At 42.0% G+C, this 22,387-nt stretch overlaps 1 protein-coding gene across 2 annotated transcripts in view; it reads right to left on the reverse strand.

Annotated features, from left to right (window-relative positions):
• flt1 (fms related receptor tyrosine kinase 1) overlaps positions 1–22,387 on the reverse strand; it is a 29,989-nt gene that overhangs the window by 4,315 nt on the left and 3,287 nt on the right. The window contains exons 3-18 of one of the 2 annotated variants that reach the window (XM_017406271.3): positions 21,879–22,084; positions 19,329–19,453; positions 15,168–15,333; positions 14,942–15,078; positions 14,071–14,242; positions 13,733–13,850; positions 13,327–13,496; positions 13,062–13,209; positions 6,949–7,072; positions 6,573–6,681; positions 5,325–5,627; positions 2,738–2,884; positions 2,532–2,660; positions 1,611–1,717; positions 707–842; positions 189–293 (exon numbers count right to left, since the gene is read on the reverse strand). In XM_017406271.3, the coding sequence (XP_017261760.1) occupies positions 189–293; positions 707–842; positions 1,611–1,717; positions 2,532–2,660; positions 2,738–2,884; positions 5,325–5,627; positions 6,573–6,681; positions 6,949–7,072; positions 13,062–13,209; positions 13,327–13,496; positions 13,733–13,850; positions 14,071–14,242; positions 14,942–15,078; positions 15,168–15,333; positions 19,329–19,453; positions 21,879–22,084 (2,402 nt within the window). Of the gene's footprint in view, positions 1–188; positions 294–706; positions 843–1,610; positions 1,718–2,531; positions 2,661–2,737; positions 2,885–5,324; positions 5,628–6,572; positions 6,682–6,948; positions 7,073–9,820; positions 11,338–13,061; positions 13,210–13,326; positions 13,497–13,732; positions 13,851–14,070; positions 14,243–14,941; positions 15,079–15,167; positions 15,334–19,328; positions 19,454–21,878; positions 22,085–22,387 lie in introns of those variants that run through there. The other variant, XM_017406270.3, reaches the window with a different exon arrangement.

Below are 22,387 nucleotides of genomic sequence, written 5' to 3' on the forward strand. Positions count from 1 at the left end.
ACTGGCTCTACATTAATACCTCTGCCGAGGTAAAATAACAGATTTTGATGAAATTTTCATGAAATGTTGGGGTTGTTACAAGAAATCTGATCCAGATCTTTTTTTTAATGATGCTGTGGCCCGCGTGGAGGTTTGCGCTCCGAGTGCTTTTAGTTTTCTTTGTATTTTACTTCTAGGATATGAGGTACCTTTGAGCATCTTCACAGCCACAGTCCTGCAGCTGGAGCCGTTGCTGATGCCGAACGCAGCCGCCTGCATCACTTTGCCAAACGCTCCACGACCAAGAAGCTTCCCTGTGAGACCCGGAAACAAGAGGTGTGTCAATTAATTATTATTCACATCCACTCTAGATGGGAGAGGCTGATAGCACAGGACTTTCAGACCTCATCACTTGTCAATCCAAGTGAATCCCACCCTGATGATAGCGGGAGCTGATTACTTCCAGTAAACACTATTTAATTACACCCCACCGTGCCGGAGCTGATTAGCTCACAGCAGACAACACAGAAACAAAGTCTGATTAATGGAATGAGTCACTCCCAATAATAATTAGATAAGACCTATGAGAAAATCCTTCTATCAGTAATGTGATCTTGAATACCTTCCTACTCTGTCTCCTTCCACTGAAATCCAAAAATCTTATTCTCAGCTCGGAACCATAAAACACATGAAAAGGAATATTTTTTTATGGATTAAAGAACCGTACCCAGTTTCAGGCGCTCCCGAGGGAACTCCCACTGGCTGGGGTCGTACTGCAGTCGCTCACACTGCTCCTCGATCGGCCCGTCGCCCGTGTCCAGCATGATTGACAGGTACTCTGGTTTGGAGCTTGAAACGTTGGACTTCAGAGAAGAAAAAAAGAGAAGCAATTGATGATTTGATGAAGACAAAACATGAAACAAAAAACAAGCAATGTTGAGAAGGTTTTCCACCTGTTGATACTTGTTCCTAACTTATTCCAGATTATGGTTTCTTTTTATTCCTTTTTATCTATTTAATTGGTACGAAGGTGTAGATTCTCAGTCATTCAGCGATCCTTAAAGGTTTTTTTTTAAGGTGACTGGACTTTTAAATGGTTTTTCATGTAATTAAAGGCCCAGCTTGCAAATTAGCGTAGGCTATATATAATATTTGCTAATGCTAAACTTTTGCTCCTTTATAAACAAACAAACAAACAAACAAAGTAAGCAGGGAGAATTGCTTTTTTAAAAGATTATCACTGATATTTTTCTTCCTTTCATAACGTATGTTTAATTAATAGTATTTAGCTGCTAATCGAATCATTTAAAAGGTTGACTTATTTGTTTGACACAGATTCTTCATTTTGGCTTCAATTTAGTTAAATAAACAACACAATGAGTGTAATATATTACATGTCATTGTTCAGTTAAAGGCCTGGTAGAGATCAAATGTTTCTCTTTATGCTTTGACACATAAAACTCTTAAAACTGAGAGAGTATAGCTTGAATGGTACCATGAATGTACTTAAAAACTATTTTATGTGGCCAATCTAAACCATGAAACTGTTAGAGAGCAGTAAATGCAAAAAAGGGGTGAGATCCTCAAATTAAAAAAAATTAGATAAAAACTTTATATTTTGTTTTGCTTACCTGCTTCAGTTTCCGAATGAACAGCGTGAGCAGGAGCCAGAAGAGAGTGGCCACCACACAGGTACAGGTTATAGTGGGGATTTCCAGAAATGAGGCTTCAGACACACCTGTACACACACACACACAGTTTGTTTTATTTAATCAGTGAACTGCAGATCGATTTCAAAGATTAATTAAATATCTGACGTTCCTGTCACAACAGATTAAAGAGGAGGGTAAGTTATTATTAGAAATAAATCCTTTCACATAACTGCTTGATATTGTCCTTCCTGATTTGATTTTCCTGTTTTCGCTGTCACACCAAAAATCTGTAAAACTCCACCGCCTAATCTACCCATTAACTCCCCGGTTTGTTATTTACTTTTTAATGAGAGGATGAAGAAATGCCCAGCTCACTGTCTGCTTCGTGGAGCCTCTCTGAGAAGCAGGCCGGGCCCTTCCGGAGGAAATAAAAACGGGAGACGGCTTCCTTCCTGGCCCATCAGAACACAACAATGCACACACACACACACACACCAGCCGTTTCTTTTTCCAAACCTGGATTGGGAAGCGAGTCCGCCACTACGGCTTCCCGGAGCTCCTCCTCCCTCCTTTACCTCCGGATGTGTGTGTGTGTGCGAGTGTGAATGAGGAAAACCGAACAAAAGGCTGAGAGCGTTTATGTTAAGACCAACTTTGATCAATGTTTACTCAGAAATTGACGTTCATCATCTTCCATTAATAGAACTGACACGCCACGCCTTTGTGTATGAATACTACGTGAAAACAATGTGATATACTGTACTACATGTGTGTACATCCAGACTATATGTCGGGTTAAAGAGCTCAGGAACAATGCACAATGAGGAATGATCATATATGGATGTGAACTATACCTTCAAGTTACAGTAGACGTGCTGCAGGAACACATACTGTACTTACTGTTGACCCGTATGTAGGCCGAGCTCTCTGCAGACCCCCTGTCGTTGGTGGCCAGACACGTATACAGACCCTGGTCCTCCACTGTGATTCTGTCAATATGGAGGCTCCCATCTCCTGATATGATAATACCTGACGATTGCAGGGACGAATACCTTTAGACGTCGGATTACAGCCGCAGTTCAGGCACTTAAAGTGTTTGTTTTTACCTGATCCCTGCCGTAGAGGATCCTCATCTTTATACCACGTGATGGTTGGAGGTGGGACCCCCTGAGACGGACAGCTGAGGGTCACCGAGCTGCTGACGTTCACAGTGCAGTCCGTCAAATTAGCGAGCAGCACAGGAGGCTCCAGAGCTGAAAGCACCAAACACAGAGCAGCGATCTGCTTGTAAGCGCGCAGAATTTTGGCAACTTATCAGAGGTGCAAGTAATTCTCGACATGCAGGCAGGACTTGGCTCAACACCAATTAATGTACAACAAAAAAAACCAAAACAAAATGATTCATCAGCCCAGACAACATTCTTCTCCTGCTGCACAACCTTCTTCTGACGCTCATGTATGTCGACGTCCTATTTCTTGCTGCTTCTGACACATCCCTTTTAATAAGTAAGTGGTTTTGACCTGAAATGTCTCACTTTTTGAGGAAAGTAACCCTCCTGACATCAACTGTCAGTGGTTTTAATGTTTTGGCTGACTGATGTAGTTTGCTAAAGCACAAACAACAAACCTGGAAGCTTTCATTTTGTTTAATAAATAGTTTGCGGAAGTCCATTAAAGGGGTTAGTGGCGCTACTCTAAGCACTCAGAGTTATTAGCTGCAGGAAAATACGGCGTGCGTCGTCTCATTTCATCGTAAGTTGTTTTGCCAAACCAGCGGACATCCAGCTAACAAGCACACCGCACTGTGTTCAACAAAATACTCAGATATAGTCAGCCCGAAAAGCAGCTCAAACTCGTTTAATGAGTATTCTCTCGTTCCGTTTTGTTCAGACTCTGTTGGGACGTGACAAGGCGCAGCACCTCTTAATTGTAGATAAAACCATAATGAGGAAAAAATAGGACAGAGCTGCCGTTTAATAGCCGTCAGCCGGATTCCTCTGAATGCAAATTTGATCTGCCTCTGCTGCGCATGTCTGATCGTTACCGTGACGGCTGCCGTTTGGACTTGTGTTGTGTTTAAAGTGGCAGGTTTTGTTTAACCTGCTGCCGTTCGTGAAATGGAAACCAAAGAGAACCCTAAAGGAGTTGCTGTGAGCCTTAAATGAGAGAAAACTTGAGAGTGAGAGTTTATTCCACATCCTGGGATTTCTGCATTTTTCTCAGGAAACGCTCCAGCATGTGTCCACAGGTTATTTATAGAATAAAACTGAATCACGTTGAAATAAAACTTGCGCTATTTTCTTCTCACACTTCCTGGACTTGTGCCACTTTTGCACATTCACTGCAGATACAGTAGTTCCAAAGTGCCCTTGTTTTCAACCCGTGAGTCAGCTCTAGTTTTGTGGGTTTTTTTGTGAATTTCCTCGCCGACAAATCCCCTGTGACAAAAAACTCTGTTCCACGGAGCAACAATGAAGTATTATTTCATCATGAGGATATTTTAAGGCGTTTCAGAATCACAATGACTTGAATGCAGATTCTCATACACATGTGCTATAATTGGACAAAATGACTGCATGCACCCTAATTGTTTTTCTCCCCATATGCCTCTATTTTTCTCCCCTTTTCCCCCATTCACCCCCACCGACCACATTCTCTCTCTAGTAATTCCCTTGTGGGGGTCCAAAGGGAGGAAGTTGACGTGTTGAGCCGTGATTGTGTGGAGAACAGCAGTAAAAGACACGAAGAAAAGTCACTTAACCACTGCGACTGATTGTTGTTTCCCCTATCTTCCTCTTGGACAACAATTGGTGATTGTCAGCAGGGGCCGTGGGGCCTGACAGTGTCTGATTGGCTGATTGTTCCTCCAGCTCTGTGAGGGGGCCTGTAAATGTGGCATTGTGGGAAGTGCCATTGTGTGCTCTTCCTTCATACAGGAGCTCATTCCCACGTGAAAGAGGGGCTTAAGCTGGAGCACAAGCGCGAAGCTAAAAAGTCGGGTGGGGCCCCAGGAAGTCGAGGGGAACCTGATTCCCAAGCTGCGAGATCTCAGTGAGCGAATATTAGGAGCATGATGAGCTTCACTTTAGGAAAATGTACACACTACTTCTTATCAATCTCTAATTAAAGCATATAAAATAGGTTTGGACGACTTTTGACGAATACAAGTAACAAAATACCTTTTTCACTAGTTATTCAGCTCACATAAACTATTTTAAGCCTTCTTTCTCAAGATCTGCATGGAGGCAAATACCTTTAATGTAATAATTTGAGTTATTTTTCTGTATTTTATCTCGTTGTTCTGGTTGTCTTTGTTTTGCGTTCTCCTGTCGTGTGTCTCGCCTCACTCAACCCTAACATTTTAAGGGTAAAAACGCAGTTCAACTGGAAAGTGCTACCTATTTTACCACCGTTTTAAAATAAAAACTACCGCAATTTAGCTTGTGTTGTGAATAAAGGAAATAAATGTCTTTGAAAATACACGTAGTTAAGTTTGCTAATTCATAAATGAGGATCTGAGGTCAAATGTCCAGTTTAAAAAGAAATAAAAGCGTGATCAGGTATTTAAGATGAAATAAAGCTGTTCATGGACCAGTAACACAAAATCTAAAAGGATAAAAATATATTTAGTTTGTAATAAAGTTGACTACATTTACCTTCCAGAAGATAAAAACGAAAGCTAACATTACTCACGTGTGACCACCACCTGTGTGTCCAGGTGTGTTTCCTGCCCAGTGATGACGTGGAGGGCGGAGCATCTGTACACTCCAGAATCTCTGGCAGTCAGGTTGCTTAGCAACAAGACCAGCGAGGCGGAAAACTCCCCCAGTGGAGGCTGGTGAATGTTTAGGCCAGTGGCAAGAGATCCCCCTGTGTTGTTTACCCGCTGCCATGACAGCTCCGTGTACAGATACTTATTTGCTGAACAGGTGAGACGGAGGTCTCTGCCCTCTCTGGCCTCCTCCCGCTGGCTTACACTAAAGCCTCCTGGGACGTCTGAGGGAGACAGAAAGATTGTGAAGAAATGAATGAACAGGAACGAAGTGCAGCAGGAGAAGGAAGTCAGACACGAGGCTTCGCTGATCTCGTGTTTGAGACAAACCAGCCTTCTCAGTGTCCCGACATGGAGCCTGAAACCAGGAGAGTGGATTCCACCAATCCTCAACTTTCCAAACCTTTGATGACAAACTTGAATGGCTATTGTGGGCTAAAGCAGCTAGTGGAATACAGTGAAAAGACTTTTTATTTACTTTAGCCATTTGAAACTTCCTGTGGAAACGGCTTGAGAGTTTCCTGATGGCAGATAGTGTTTATCTTTACCAAACACCCCAAGGCCTCCAGAAATAAAGCGGACCTGCCAGACCAAGGAAGTGCGCTGCATGGGGAAGTGGAACGATAAGAGCCCCGGGTTCCTGTTTCGCTCTTGCTCACATATAACCAGCTCAACACGGCCTGACACACAGACATATACACATTCACAAAAAAACAGGTTGACCTGCATTGCTTTTGACCCAAATCTGGCTTGACATTACACCAGAAAACAACACTATATTCAGATGTTGCTTCTATGGTTTCCACGTGCGTCAAGACACTTCTCTGCACTTTAATGTGTCTCGTTGACGCTTTCTACATATCTAAGAGTAGATGTTCAGATGTTGTAATGCTTTGGTTTTAGACTTTACTTTAAGATCCGCTTCTTGGGTCAGCTAGGTCTTTTTTTTTAAACAGCAAGTGACCTTGGTGCGATATCTTTCTATAGCTCTGACCTTTTGATGCTTTATTCTAACTCATAAACCAAAAGGTGTTTTTTCCTGCAACCACTTAAGCTTTTATCCCACATCAGTCCCTTCATCCCTGTTTAATTATTTCCAGGATTTTACTTTTTTGTGGAAAATATACCCAGGAATAACAAGATTTTCCCAAACAATTGTCTGAGGTTACCTGTGACATAGAAGGGGATGTCTAGCTCATCCGTGCCTAAAGAGTTGGAGGCGATGCAGCGATAAACTCCAGACACAGAGGCCTTCATGACAGTCAGAACCCCCACTGTCTGAGGAGAGCAAAAACATCCTTATGAGCAGGGCATGAAACTTTGTATGGCCAAACTAAATACACATCCTGCCCACTAACAACTATCACAAAGCTGTAAGTGTCAGAATAGATTTGTCAGTGTATTTTGATACTGTTTGCAAAGGAGGAGGGGTGAGATGAACGTTGCAAACTATTCAGATTAAACAAATGCTCTTAAATCTACTCGTGCTTCCACCATGTTGAAGACACTCTGTCTTCTGTGTGTGTTTTTCAGTGCTTCACCTACCTTCTTCTTCCATTGCAGCACTTCCTGTGTGTGTGCAACGCTCAGGATGGGGTTGTATGCAGATGAAGCGGGGAGACTCTCATTCACAGGGCTCCACAGCGAGGAGGATGTTGGACACACACACCTTTTGAAGGAGAAATAGGAGCAGGAGAGGGACAAATCTCAGCTGTGTTGACAGAAGACATGACATGATAATTCCAGGTGTGTGAGTGGGTGTATTTTTCTCAGCTGTGCTCAGCAGGGGGAGGACCTCAATCCCGGGAAATGCCTTGATCGTTGGTGCTTGATGTGACTCACTGAACCATTTTTATCAACAGCACCATGTCCTCTTTCCCTGTTCGTCAAGCTGAAGTTGGACTGTTTGACTAAGGAGGATACAGGGGTGGTATTGTCATCCTGTCAATTAGCTTCCTTCCATTCTTAAGACATCATCCCACATTTCCAGGACAAAAGTTCCTGTACCTCAATGACTACCACAAATCTGAATCCATAGATTACACACCGGGGAGGCTGTGAGAACTGGATCTTACGCAAGAAACTTTGCAGTCATTTTACGCAAATGCCCTCATGAAAAAAAAAAACAAAAACGTGAAGTCACGCAAGAAAAGGGGAAGAGCTGTAAAAACCAAACTGCAGGATAATTTAGCGCCACAGCTGAGGGGGAAAATGCTTTACCATTAATATAGGGAATGCTCTTAGCTAACAATAGTCATCTACATATTTTATATAAACTAAAGATTTATGTAGTCAAGCAGAAATTATTCATCAAACAAAATAAAAATCCTAACAGAGAAGCAGAAATCCGCAGGCACGTCACTTGCTTTATTGTGTGGTGTAGGAAATTATATCCCCCTTAAGGATAAATTGTCATTGTCACACAAATTTACTTAAATATAAATTTATATTTATTCCAGCCAGAAAGTGACACACCTGCCATTTTTCTGACATTTATTTTAATACCTCTCATTTTTTGCATTCTTTGCCTTTCATATCAGAGAGATAACAACTAGATTTCTTTCTAAATTTCAAACAAACACAGAGCTGATCACTCTTTAGGCTCAATAGGGTCAAATAGTTGTTAATTTAAAAAACATTGGTAATAAAAAAACAGTGAACCTATATTTCACCACCTAAAATTTTGGGAATTCAAACAAATAAAACTTAAATAACTCTTAAACCACATGAGTCCACAATAACATCTTTAAAACATAACACAGGGAGATTTGTGGTAATTTACAGGCCAAATACTGCAACCTTTGACCTACAATTTGTTCAATTTAGTAATGTTTTGCATTTCTAGTCTTAGAAACAAATTTTAGTGTTAATACCAGCACTATTTAGTGTCAGAATTTATTGCAAACTTGCAAACATTAGAACATTATGGACTAAAAACACTACTCTGACAACAGGCTCAATAATATAAAAATTTATTTATGTGCAATTTATATTCCCTCACAGTTCCCTAGAAACCCTAATATAGCATTTTACTGTTCACTTAAGTTGTCTGCTTCGACCAAACTTTGTTAATTTATTATTTTGTTATTGTTGGAATAAAGGAAATAGAATTAATATCACTTATGTACATTATGCTAATGACTTAGCTAGCTGCTAATGCTAAAGAAATTATTTTTTTTTTTGGAAAATATATGTACTTTTACGAGACAAATTTTTGGAATAACTTTTAAAATGATTTTAAACGAGTATCCACGGTGGACGTACCTTACCACAAGGAGCAAAAACAAATTAATTTAGACGTTTTGTCTTTCCAGTTTTGCTGAAATTTAAACGGCTATGCTAGGATGCTACTAGCCAAGATGGAAGAAACCAAATGAGCTCAACTAAGAGGGGGGTTCGACTGCTCAAATCAGACATAAATCAATAAACGACAAGAAAAATCCACACATAGTTTGTAGTTTTTGTGCGATAAAGTCCTTTAAAATGCTTACTATGATTTTAGAATAGATTAATTTCAAATTTATCTCAATTTGATGAATGTTAATTTGAATGAGGCCCCCTTTGAGCCCTACATCTTTAGTTCCAGAATCAAGACGTCCTAATGACATTAAATGCTACACTACAGCTTTTATCTACTGTTATATTGATATCATTGTATTACTTATTTTTTATTCTTTATATGTAAAACATATATATATATTTTGGTTGTTGGTTGGGATTTGGTCACTCCTGAACCAGTGCGGTCAAATAATCAGTAAAATATTGTGGAGGAATCATAAAATAATGCACCTACATTATTTGGACATCCTCAGTGTAAACTATCATTTCCACTTTGCTCATTGATCCTGTGCCTGTTTAGGGATGTGTCACTGGCCCTCACTGCTCCCTGTCTCTTTCTGCATCCTTGTCGTCATTCTTTTCTGTCTGTCCTGGCCCCCTCCCTGAGTTTGGCTCCTCTCTGCTCCCTGATTGCTCTTCCTCTTGGCATCGAGATAGTGTGTGTGACTAAGAAAACGACCCACCCTGTGCATGACACCACAGGCCCAACACACACGGTCAGCCCAATGCACATGTGCACATCTACACCAACACTCCCACGCTTCACAGGAAAAGCATTCTCACTCAAAGCTGCTTTCACACTCACAGATAAAATTAGTAGGATGGATGTGAGGACATGGATGCTGTTAGAAACAGAAAATGATGCATGCATATATCCACATTCATACAGTGTGTGCCTGCCAACAGGGTGAGCAGCCTGGAAATATGAATGGACTGCTCTAAGTTGTGTATCAGTGGGGGTCATCTCCTGTCTCTTCTTCCTGTTCTGTCCTGTTCTTCTGCCTGAAATACACGTTTACCTCTGTCCCTGGAAGTTCCTGTCCCAGCCCAAAAATAATCACCAGACTGTACGAGCCAGTACACAAACGTAAGCAAACTTTAATGCAAAAACACAAACAAATGATATAACACTTCATTACATCTTAACAGATTCATACACAGGTGGCAAATATTGACATTTCCCATATGTAAGTTAGTTGTATAAAATTATTAAATATTAGATTCATATATTACTCATTAAACATCTGTATACAGAGAAGGAATCACATTGACAGACACCCGTAAAATGGGATACGTGCATACACACAATCCTAAACAACTAAACACACTGATCACTTTACTCATATACCCCCAAAAGCCCCCACAAATGACACTTATTCTTTTAAAATGGCTTATAATATCACACATACATTTAGGTATTAATTAACTTTTAATACAAATATACCAGGGTTGTTATGCTGACATCATTTAACACACAAAAAAAGACATTTTATTATGGGATGACAGTGGACAACACAGGATAGTCTCTGGTCTGTGCAGACCTCCTACACGGTAGGCTTCTGCCAACCTTTTAGTCATTTAAAAGAGAGCTGAAGGCATCCCATGATGAGCAACACAAAGCTTGTCCTCTCTTGTTTCACCCATCCAAGATGAGCACATTTATCCTTCAAACCTGTGGCCACAAATTGAGACAGAAACTCACAGCTTTTTGTGGATGCCAGAATCAGATCAGGGTTTGTGACAGGTGCGGTTCATGCACCCATTATAGTACCACTCTAGGACACAATAAAAAAGCAAAGCAGCTCCAGAAGTGCAGTCGGTGGACAGATGGAATTGCATTAGTTCTGGCTCATAGTGTCTGTGAAATGTAACAAGCACAAAACTACGGGGCAGCCTGGTGTGGGGGGGCAGGTCTAGAACTGGGCAGAAATAAATAAATAATCAGTGAAATAGGTGTCCATTGATTCTTAGCGTTATGGCTTATTTAAACGCCTGTGCCTCCTGGTCTTCACTGCTCAGCAGTGCTCTTGTCTCTTTCCTCAGTTTACAGTATAGCAGGCACAGGATCATCACTGAGGGTTCTGGCTGTGGGGGGGTTAATGAGTGTGTGGAGGAGGAGGTGAGCTCCAGGGTGGAAGGCCACGGGGAGTTGTTCCTCTGTAGAGGATGCTGGGTAAAAAGTGGAGGGCAGAGATGGTGAAGGAAAAGGTTGGAGAGGTATGGGGGGCCAGCAGAGTTGCAGGGAAGGTGTGTGTGTGGGGGGGGAGGGGGATGTGGGGGGTGCACTCAAGAATAGATCAAGCTTTTGAGGAAGTGGACTGTGCCACGTTTGAAGACGAAGGGACAATCACGCCGCTGGGAAGCGTCTCGCGTCGGAGAGGAAGCCAAACAACGAGAGGAAAAGCGCTCTGATTTTTGCACAGGAAGCCCAGCGCGCCTCCTGCCAGGGCCAGATAAGAGCGTTGCGGTTCCCAGGGCCAGACCCCAGGAGTGGACCCTGGACCCAGGCAGGAGGCCACTCATCACTCTGGGCCTGCCGGGCCCACTGTCCCTGGGCCTCCTCCGGCACGGCGTCAGGCTTGTGGTGCAGCTGGGCTGCAAAGAACAAGGGGTCCAGTGAAGATCCAACCAAAACCACTGATCCAAAGACACACACTGAGTACAGTCATTTCCACTGAACCAGAACAGAGCTTTACAAAGGACCACAAGTTAGACAGTAAAGAGGCCAGATGTAATCTGCAAAAATATTACAAACAGTTATAGCTTTCAACTGAGCTTTTATGAATACTTCCATTTTTATTAAAGTTATTAAAGGTTCCAGGTTATTTTTAAAGTGAATGGAACACTGGAACACTAATGATGCCTCAAAAATGGAACTTTTGAAATCTTTCATACATGCAGATTGCATCTGACATCCTCGTAGATAAATATGCAGGATAAAGAGTTTACACATTTGTCAAAGATTTAGTTTATAACACTGATTGTGTAATTCTACAGTGATGGTTTTAGAAATGCCCATATTCCCTATGTAAATTATTTTGGGTGTCATCACTTGTTGCCACAGTGCCAGGGTCACAGGTCAAGTACACCAATGATGTCAGAGGGGAGGAAAGACTACATACTGGTGCTGTGGTGCTCTCAGGTAATACTTAACCTCTTGACTTGGTCGTAAGGAACACAATAGGTGTCTCACCTCCAAGAACAGCTCAATCAGAGTTCCTGCCAAGTGACTGTTTTAACACTCGCGTGTGTTTCGGGTAGACTTGGTTTCTGTCCCATGCATCACTGGGCTGGGCCATTTCTCATGAGAACTTTGTATATAGAGTGTGTGTGAGATATAAGAGAAAAGCATCACAGGATGCACTGTGCAATCACAATAATAAACAGGCCTCTCACCCCGCGTCCTGCGCAGGAAATTCATTAAATCATAGCGTTTGATTTGGAAACCAACAAATTGTGACTGAGAGCACGGAACTGGCCTCTATTGATGTGCGCTTTTTTTTCTCTGCCCTTTCAAGTTTGAGATACACCGTGTTCTGTGTCTGTGAAGGCACACACACACACACACACAAGCACACACACAAGCACAGACATGCACACATATACATGGGCTGCATATTTATATGCACTGGAACAAACATGAGTAAAAGAACACGTGGACAGTATGAGAACAGAAATATGGGAAAAGAGCTGCATGAACAAACAAACAAAAACACACCCACACATCTAGGTGGATGCACACACACACACACACAAGCATTCTAACACATTCCAGCACATAAAAGGCCCTAGAAGGCATCTGTTCTGGTTACAAAAAGGAAACACTGTCTGAGCACATGCTGACATAGACAAAACATGTCTCGTTTTTTTTTTTTAATCACACAGACACACTAACGACTAACTTACAGTAAAGCAAACACCACTGAGAGTGTGTAACACTACAGCATTACATCACTTTTAGCTTTACGAGCACAAATACACTCAGAACTATCTCATCTTAATAAAGAGAATATGATAAATTTACAGTTTATTTCATGTTTTGCTGCAGTGCGGTGTGTTGAGTTTAGTTAAAACTCAAATGGATCAAATCACAAATAAGTAATGAACAAAGCTCAGATTGGCTATTTAGTACTCTTTTTTTAATTGGCCAAGAAAATTCTACTGAAACATTAACATTATTAAGAGAATAAAATACGTTTTTTTTAAATTCAATTTACTTTAAATCAAAAAGAAGGAGTTCTGGCAAAATATGATAAGTAAGGGTCATTGAACGACCTAAAGCTGTTTATCTGCAGCACTTCGGGTCTCCTGCTACTTACAGGCCTTTAGAAGGGCAGCGGTGCCAGAGCCACTGAATGTTCGGCGGAGGGACTCCGTGGGATGTGCAGTGAAGCTTTCTTCTGCTCCCTCGAGGCACAGAGCCGGGGTTCTGCAACGACACCGCTTTCTCCCCAATCCGAGGGCTCACTGAAATTCAAGAAGCAGACAAACAGATGCAAAAGCGACGTTCAACCTCTGCAGGGATGAAGGACAGTCGGAGCTGAGCTTGACTGTCAAAGGAGGAATTCATTTGTTGTGACTCACCGTTAACCACAAGTGTGAACGTCAGATTCTGGAAGAGTCCGTGTTGCTGGATTCGCACACGGACAGTATACTTCCCAGCATCCTCCTCTGCAACATCCCGAATGACCAGGGAAGTCCCATTCATGTGATATCTGGAGCAATGGTCTGTTGCAACCCTGCTATCCTTCAACCTGTAAACAAATAAAGATTTAGGGACTATTTTATGTGGACATCAGTGTAAATCAAAGCTTAATGGAAGGACAGTATGTGAAACTGCAGAAAAATACAACATTCTTCCAAAAACACAGGCTTGAGTTAGACTTGAGGTAATATCAAATTTAAAAAACAAGTGACCTGAGGCGACAACAACAACTTTTAAGTCATTTTACTCTAATTCGTAGCCATGAAGATAAATATTTTCCCTTACCAGATAACTTCAGGGGCAGGAAATGCTCGCAGTTTGGGGGAGATTTTGTAAGATTTCTGTCCGGCTTGGACCACCAGCACAGATCCATTTCTGGGCTTCAGTCGGATAAATGGACGATCTGGAATGAGAGAGATGTACAAACACATTCATGTAGGCTTCGAGACGAAGATGTAGAGTCCTGTTGTGACATCAGTTCTCATCAGAGTGATTCAGCTCGCAATGAAAAATGCGTCAGTGTTCCAAAAAACTGATTCAAATTTAATCTGATTAGGCAATCAGAGCGGGTAAATGTGGTTAAACCTTTTAAACGTCAAGACATTTCAGGGGAGGACACTCACCGTAGACCATCACCTTGACTTCCTGCTGCCTGTGATTCTCACCGCTGTTGACGTAGCAGGTGTAGAGGCCTCTGTCTGAACGCTGGAGCTTTGGGATGGTCAGGACGCTGTAGAACAGCATGTGCATCGGGTGTCTCACCATCCTTCTAAAGCTGGAGCCGGCGCTGATGCGCTGAGAGAGGAAGAGAAAAACGAAAATGAACACAGAAAACTCACCGGTGTGTCTCACAGTTGTGACTTCATCTGATTTTTAAAACAATTCTTGTTCTTGTGCTGCATTTACTTCAAATAAAGCAAACTTTATGATTGTTTTTAAAAGTTATAATTATTTCTTTGTCTTTTAGTCTTGTGGATAAATTGATATATTGTTGTGATTTTTTTTTTTACTAAGATGATGTACTTAATGAGAAAGGGGCTTCCTGATTAATTGCCGAAATTAATAAAATGCGATGCAGTGTGAAATGGTACAATGTCATACAATATATGATGCTGTCTTTTGGGAGAAAGCTGTATTAATTCTTATGTTTTTTTTAAACAGTGAATCATTATTAAAAGTACGAGTTTGAATATTTTAAACCCCTTCATTATCATATTAGCCTGCTCTAAAGTTGTCCATGTTTGTTCACTTTTTAGTGTGTTACTTCTGCTGCTTCTTCATAAAGTAGTTATGCTGTAAAATCAGCTGGTATTTGCTAACATCTTAATAGAAATATTCACGATTTAAGTCGTTACTCGGACACCAAACATACGATCTATTTTTGGATCAGACTGAGCCGAGGTGTGCTCTGTTCCTCACAGAGTCTCCATTTCAGCCAAACACTTCCTGCTATCTCCAACCACACGCTCCCGCCTCCCTGAAAGCAGATCTGACCTTTCCGGGATAGTTCCAGCTGATGTTGACTCTGGTGTTCAGCTCTGCGGTGGCAGTGCAGTTTAGGACCAGCCTCTCGCCCTTCAGGGCCTCCACGGGTCCGCTGGTGTTCAGGTAGACGTCTGTGATTTTACTCACTGGGAGATGAGGAAAAGACAGAGGGTTTGGAGTAGGAACCTCACGCTTATTAATGATTAATACGCTTCAGCTGAGGCAGCATGCCGACCTGTTCTGTGTACAAAGTACGAGCGCGAGTGATGTTTGACGCCGTCAGTGACAGTCTGGCAGTAGAAGAGGCCGATGTAGTAAAAGGTGGGAGATTTGATGATGAAACCTCGCTTGCTATCCCAAATGATGTTCTTCCGGTCTGGAGGCAGAACTGGGTTTGAGTACTGTGGGGAGAAGCAGGAAGAAGAATCACATGCTTTTGCCATCTGGACCTATCTGAGATTTAATTTAAAAAAATGAAGTGATCATGAAGAAATGAGTCACTGCAAAATGCTGCCTTGTGAGTAATTTTTAATAAAATATTGTGCAAACATTTCACATCACTCCCTAATGGTTTTGGATGTTGTCTCAAAGGAGTCAGACTAAATTTAAATAATTTACAGAGGTCTAGATCAGTCGTTTTTCAGTCTTTTAAAGATCTTTTCTTTACTTTTGCTGCTTTTTCACTCCTTGTATCATAATCCTGACAGCCTAATATGAAGTTTGTGCTTAAAAAATAAGAAAATGGATAAGAGGAGTACATAAAAAAGAAGTGTGGAGCATTAAATAACACCTACAGAAGATGAACAGTATCTGAAAGTCATGTCTTTATCTCGCAACGACCTGAGAGATGCATCATCTTTTAGTTAAACATCAACTATATGTCAAGTTTTCAGCAAATAGCTCTTTGGGACTCACTTTGTTGGTGGTAAGATACTGTATTTTATCTGTCATACTGTTATTTTTGGTATTGTTCATAGATTCAGATAAAATAATGGGTATAAATTGTGTTTTTGTGACAGCCTGCTGGTAGCTCAGTCTCTAAAAAAATCCAAATTAAAATAGTCTCTATGCTAAGTTGTCTGTTACATATTGACACAACACTTGCTCATTTAGGAGGCTTTTTATATCTGAATAATTCATAAGTCATAGTCAGGTGACTCCTCTGAAAATGATCAGGTATTAAACAGAAAATGAGTGAAAAAAGCAGCAAAAAACCAAGGAAAACTTTAAAAGACCTACAGAAAGCCTGGAGAATTTTTTTTATCAAGACTACTCAGCAGAACCTTTGCACAGTGCCAAAAATAAATGAATAGTTAAAATATTGCAGTTCATATTCAAGCAAAACTTTCCTTGGCTTTGTTTTGGATCAAGCCAAAGAAAAAAAAACGACATGCAAAAGTCTCCACCTGCATGAAACAAGATGGTGGCAGAAACACCTCCCTAATGAGCCAGAACAGTGTTCATGTGACCGAAAATTCACCCAAACTTGATTTCATTTGGTTTATTCTCTAGTTTTTACTCTTAAATGTAGACATCTAGCTGAAGTTAATGCAACAAAAACGTGTCAAACTCAAGGCCTGTGGGCCAACTCTGTCCCTTGATAACGTTTTATTTGGCCCACCAATCTGTAGCCGACTGCGTCTCTGTCCTATCGCCTGCTTGAAAAACTGAGCACTTGATGTCAGGAGTCTGACTTGAGTTAATGCTTTTGTTGTCTTAGTCTGTTTTCGCTTCTTATTTCAATGTTAGTGAGGGTTTTTATTTTTTTAACTGATTTGATGGATTGTGATAAAGCTTTTACTAAAAAAATAAGAAATTAAAAAGTTAATAGGGAGTAAAGCACAAGAACTTAATGCAAACATGTATTTTTTAATCAGATCTTTTTTCTTTATTAATTAGGTTATCTGTGTTCTAAACTCTACATAAAATGTCACTGAGGAAAATTAATTTGAAATATTACATCTTAACGCCAATGTGATATATTCTTCAACAAATATTGGCCCAGATTGGCTCTCGGCTCGGACCTAGTTTATAATTTTGTCTTCTTGTGTAACTGAGTTTGACAGCCTGCTTAGAAGATTAAAGCGGACTTCATCCTCACTGTTGTAATTCTTGATCATGGATACTTGTGTAACTTATATAACCTTGTTGTTTTCTTTGAGGCAGCTACTAGGAAATGTTTTTTCTGTGACATTGTGGAAGCCTCCCACCCTTTCTCCAGGGAAAAGATAGACCCCCCCCTCCATCGCACTGCATCCCCAGTGTGAACTGACTGATATCCCCCCTCCCAGAGTGAGGTGACCCTCTGAGACGCCACTGAGCCCTTTGTCCTCCCCTCTCAAGTCCTACGCGGTGGATGCTTTCCTCCACCTCCTCCATCTGAACTCATTGACGCCCCGTCTGAGCACGCTCAGTGCCCTCCATGCCCTTCTTCCATCCATCCTACTGTACGTGGAGACAAGGTGAGGATGAAGGTGGCAGCAGAGGAGGAGGAGGAGGAGTAAAGGTGTCAGGATATGTGAAACGTGACTCCAGTCCATCTCCTCGCGTCCTGTTACTACAGGATATAGACATTTCGACTGGAGCCGCAGGTCAGAGCCGTCATCCCGGACCTCACTTTCATGACTTAAGCAAGCGAGCAGAGCCTTGTGGGTATTGTTCGAGCTGAGAAGGGTCAGAGCAGAGACCCAGGCAAAGTGCAAATTCCTTCCAGGAAAAAAACACTCCAGAGGCTGTGACAGTGATAGGACTCCTGGTTCAAACCGGCCAGCGCAAGGGGAAGAGGAGGGAGACGAAGGAAGAGGAGGAGAGTTATTTTTAGACTAATTACCTTAGTTGTTCCAGATATTTGTCAGGAATTGGAAGCAGAACAAAAACATGTGTGAAGACATGACATGCACGACCTGGTGGGATACACCTCCTTTATCTCAGTTATTTAAAGACAACAAAAGTTTGATAAGATTCAGACTGGTGTAACGCTACAGTTACTTCAGTTCATTGGTTGCTTTTATGTTCATAGAGGAGTTTTGTTTTGAGCAACCCCAAGAAGGTGACAGTTTTTTGTTTTTTTGTGTTTTAAAGAAAAGTCTCCAGAGGTAACAGATAAACTAGACTCTGCATGCACTGGAAGAGTTACAGCTAGCTGCTGCTGTCGCTATTTGCACTTGCAAACAAACATAAACTTTTCTATAGTTAACTGTGTAATGCAAAATTCAAAATAGTGGAAAGTTTAAAAAAACCCCACATACACTTTAATTTTTTTTGACTGGAGTTGTTTGAAGTCAGAAGGAATTGACCAAAGTCTTCCTCATTAGTTCGTTAATCCTATCAGAGTGAACTATCTGCAACGGGTAAGATATTAAGAGTTTATAACCTTTCCACAAAACCTCACATCACATTTAAAGATTTAACCTATTACTTTAAGCAGGCTTCACAAGTTATCTTTACGATTCATGTGAACATGAGTCTTCTGTGGTTGCACCAACATATTTCACATATTGTAATCTGTAACACGGTATCAGCTTTTCTAAACCCTAATCAAGTAAGAAAATATGATTAAAATTAATCGCCTTGCAATCCTTGAAGGAATGCATATCACCCGCTGCCTTTTATGTCAGAGTTTTAAACTAAGATTTGACAAATGATGGAGTTAGAATCATTCTGTTCTGTTATTTTAGTTTTTGTAAAAATCTAATTTTCTGTCAGAAGCACACAAAGCTGATTGGGATTGAAGAGTAAAACTACGGTTAAATTTGTTGGGGCCAACAGTAACTACACCAGTTTCCTGTTCCAGTCCTGTCAGCTGTTTAAAGCATCAGTTAGGGAAAGTTGTCAGCTATTATTCCTCGACAAGAAGTGGAGGGTAAGATGTGGGAAGTGGTAATGGCCCGTGGCCAAAAGGACTTTGTCCTGTTTCCAGAGAGGTAAACCGGTGCCAACAGGGATCCTTGTTTTATCGGAAATGGGCACCGCATCGTACACAGCACCACTTTACACAAACACACACACGGATACTCATGCAGACAGCGAGCACTCCGAACGCTTCTGTCCGCTCTCCTCCTCACTCGACACTCAAGTGCCAACACTCACAAACATATCCGCACACACTTTCACACATATCCGCAAACGGACACAAACAAACGGACACACACGCCACGGTGCGATGGCTGCCAAGACAAGAACAATGTGGTGAATGAGCCTGACAGGGAGAAATAGTGTGTATGTATGTGCACAGAAAAAAAACAAAAAAAAAAAACCAGGAGAAGTAAGGATGTTCGCAGGGCATGAGGGGTGTAACTGAGCAGAGGAGGACAAAGTGTGACATGAATGCAATCTGCACCCATTTAGGACTTATAAAAGGGCTCTAATGTTTGGTGAATACAGTGTGTGCACTAACCTTGACCAGTGTGGTGGTGACGTTGGGGTGGGTGACCCTGCAGGGGATGACCAGTGGCTCCCTCACCTTCATGTACAGCACATCTGGGTTCATGCCCTCATCTTCCACAAATGGCTGCCGGCTGTCTGAAACCCAAACACTGCGATCAGGGACACACATGGTGCACCGAATAAGCATGCAAAATGCAGTAAATGTACTAAATAAAACAAAAACCTCATGTGTGCCATGTAAAGAAAAGGTCAAACAACCAACACTCAAGCAAATAGTTTTAATTCAGACTTCATCATTGTCACTAAAATAGAGCACTTTTTATGTTGCGTGTGATGCAAATAATAGTCATCAGCTGTGCATCAGATCATTTTTGTGCAAAGTGCCTGAAGCAATGAGTGCGGGTGGTTGTATGTGACAATATGTGAAATGCACTGATGCAGTTTTTAACAAGTTTTTAGGATTTCCTGTTTCCAAATAAAATGACCAAACTGAAACCTGGGAAATTTTCACTGCAGCTTCAAACAAAAACCACTGCAAGCAATTGGGTGTAGACACAATTAAACATAGCAGGTAATTTGTATGTACAAATTAGTTATAATACATTTTTTTACAGAATGAGAAAGTGACATGTTTGCTCATTTTGCATGAACTGACCCACACAAGCATAAAAAGGAAAAAAAACAAACAAAAAGAAAATGCCGTCTGGCTTCATTCGCTAACACACAAACCAACAATCGCGCACGCACTTCCAAGCATCTCAACAATAAACAAAAACAAACAGACACACACTCCAAAATATACACTGTCCTCCACACCCACTCACAGAATACCCATTCAGCAAATGACAGCCTGTGGTCAACAATAAACAAGCAGATTGTTTAGAAGCAAACAAACGGCCTCTCTGTGTTTTCTCAGCTCCGCTCGGCTACAGTAAAAGTTCTGTGCCATTCAAAGGTGTGGGTGTTGCTCACTGTATTGTTTGTGACCATAGGGTGTTATTCTAGGAAAGCAAATCTCTGAACCTTCGAACAAAAGTACCCCAAGGACTAGTAGACCTGAAGGCTTCCTTCTCTTGCTTTGATTCCTGATAGAAGACTTGAGGAGGGAGGCAGCGTCTGAACTGAGCTGCGGGCCAAGTCTGATGCTTAATGGACATGGTGACCCGAGCGAATGATGGCCCCCCGATGGCCCTGTTGGCCAAACAGTAGCATGCCCTGTGACCCTGGCATGCAGCCCAGCTCTGCTGCTTGTGCAACTCGGACCGAGCCAGCGTCACCTTCCAGGACAGGGAGGAGCTGCCCGGGGCAGACATCGTGCCTCCTCTGCCCCTGCATACCACCAAATCACGGGCATTCTTCTCATCCGCACACACGCACGAAAGCACACTTCCACACGCAGCGTCCCCTCCCTCCGAGCCCGCTCCCTCCTCCCCTGAGCACAGGATGCTTCAAGCAAGGCTGAGAGGAGCAGATAAGGCCTGATGCCCTGGGAAACTCTGCCCGGGTCTGAGCCTTTCAGCAGCCGGGCTATTTCTGGCCACAAGGTAGCACGTAAATGAAAGTAAAAAAGCTTTTATATAAATAGCCCAGAGGGAGGAGAGCCTGGGATGAGAAAGGAGAAGTGGAGGAGGGAGGGGGGGTTTGGTTAAAGTATGGCAGAGTCATCTTGAAGGATGCGTTTTGGGACAAACAGTGTTACAACATAACTGGTTCTCTGGCACTGATCTGCATTTAGCACCCACCACATCCTGTTTAACATGGGAGGGGGGGGGAAACAACAGGAGTCAGGGGGTTCTCAGTGAGGGGAAAAACTGAAATGAAAGGCTTTTACAGTTCCTTGAAGGTGTGCACATCGCTGGCTGCCTTACACGTTAAAGTCTTAAACAAAGATCTCACACGGTGGGTTGGAGCTCAGAGAACGTGTTGTGGATGGCTCTCAGCTACTACCGCACCACTAGATATTTTCCTAACAGACAGACTGGGTGGACTCCAACAATTAATGTCAAAGTTTGAAGCAAAGATGTTACGCAATGCATATCCCTCAGGGTATGTGTTGGGTATGGCCCTCAGCTACTACCAGACTAAATTTTAGCTCAGGGGTGTCCAATGCAGGTCCTCGAGGGCCACTATCCTGCATGTTTTCCTTGTTTCTCTGCTCCAACACCCGATTCAGAGGTTAAATCACCTCTTCATGTTCTGCAGAAGTCTGTTAATCACCCATTGATTCAAATCAGGTGTTGGAGCAGAGAAACAAGTAAAACCTGCAGGATGGTGAATCGAGGACCAGGATTCCCCTCCCCTGATTTAGCTCAATATCTGTTATAGACATTTTTATGTCTCTAAGGTTGATGAGCTTGGCAGCCATCTTGAAATGGATTGACACCAAAAGTAAATCAGTTGTAGATGAACGTCCAATGATTGGTTCTTAAGAATATTATTAGCGTCTATGCTCTGTTTATAAGATATTTTCACACACAGTTGGATGATTGTCCACCTTTCATGGTTGCATAAAGAAAACAGGACATAATCTGAGTGACAGGTAGAGTCTTCTGTGTCTTACCTGTGACATACACGTAGACGGACTTCTGTTTCTGGGTCCTGTGTCTGTACTGGCAGCCGTACATGCCAGTGTGTTGGGCCTGGCTGTGCCTCAAACGCAGCCGGCTGCAGTAATGGTGGCTCGTCCTCCCGCAGCGAGACTCAACCACTTCCACCTGGTCTCTGTCCACACCTGCGGGAAACTCCCAGGACAGCTCCCAGCGACCCCTGGTCACACAGGTCACAGGAAACTGATCAGAACTCGTGGGAACTGAGGATTGTTTTTTTTTTTTACCCCTTTTAGAACGAGTGGGTGGAAGAAAATCAGTGTTCAAGAGTTTTAAATTTAAAGAGGTGCAATGTGTCGATTTGACAGAAAAAATATAAAAAGGAAACATCTGATTCCCCTTAATTTATGGTCAAGTCAAGGAGGAAGACTTGTACCACCTGTAGATATACAAATAATTATTCTAACGTCACAAAAACATTATGAATAAACTGCATTTCTGACCATCCAGTATTACATTTTAT

This window comes from Kryptolebias marmoratus, linkage group LG21 (genome assembly GCF_001649575.2).
Source record: "Kryptolebias marmoratus isolate JLee-2015 linkage group LG21, ASM164957v2, whole genome shotgun sequence".
NCBI classification, from domain to species: domain Eukaryota; kingdom Metazoa; phylum Chordata; class Actinopteri; order Cyprinodontiformes; family Rivulidae; genus Kryptolebias; species Kryptolebias marmoratus.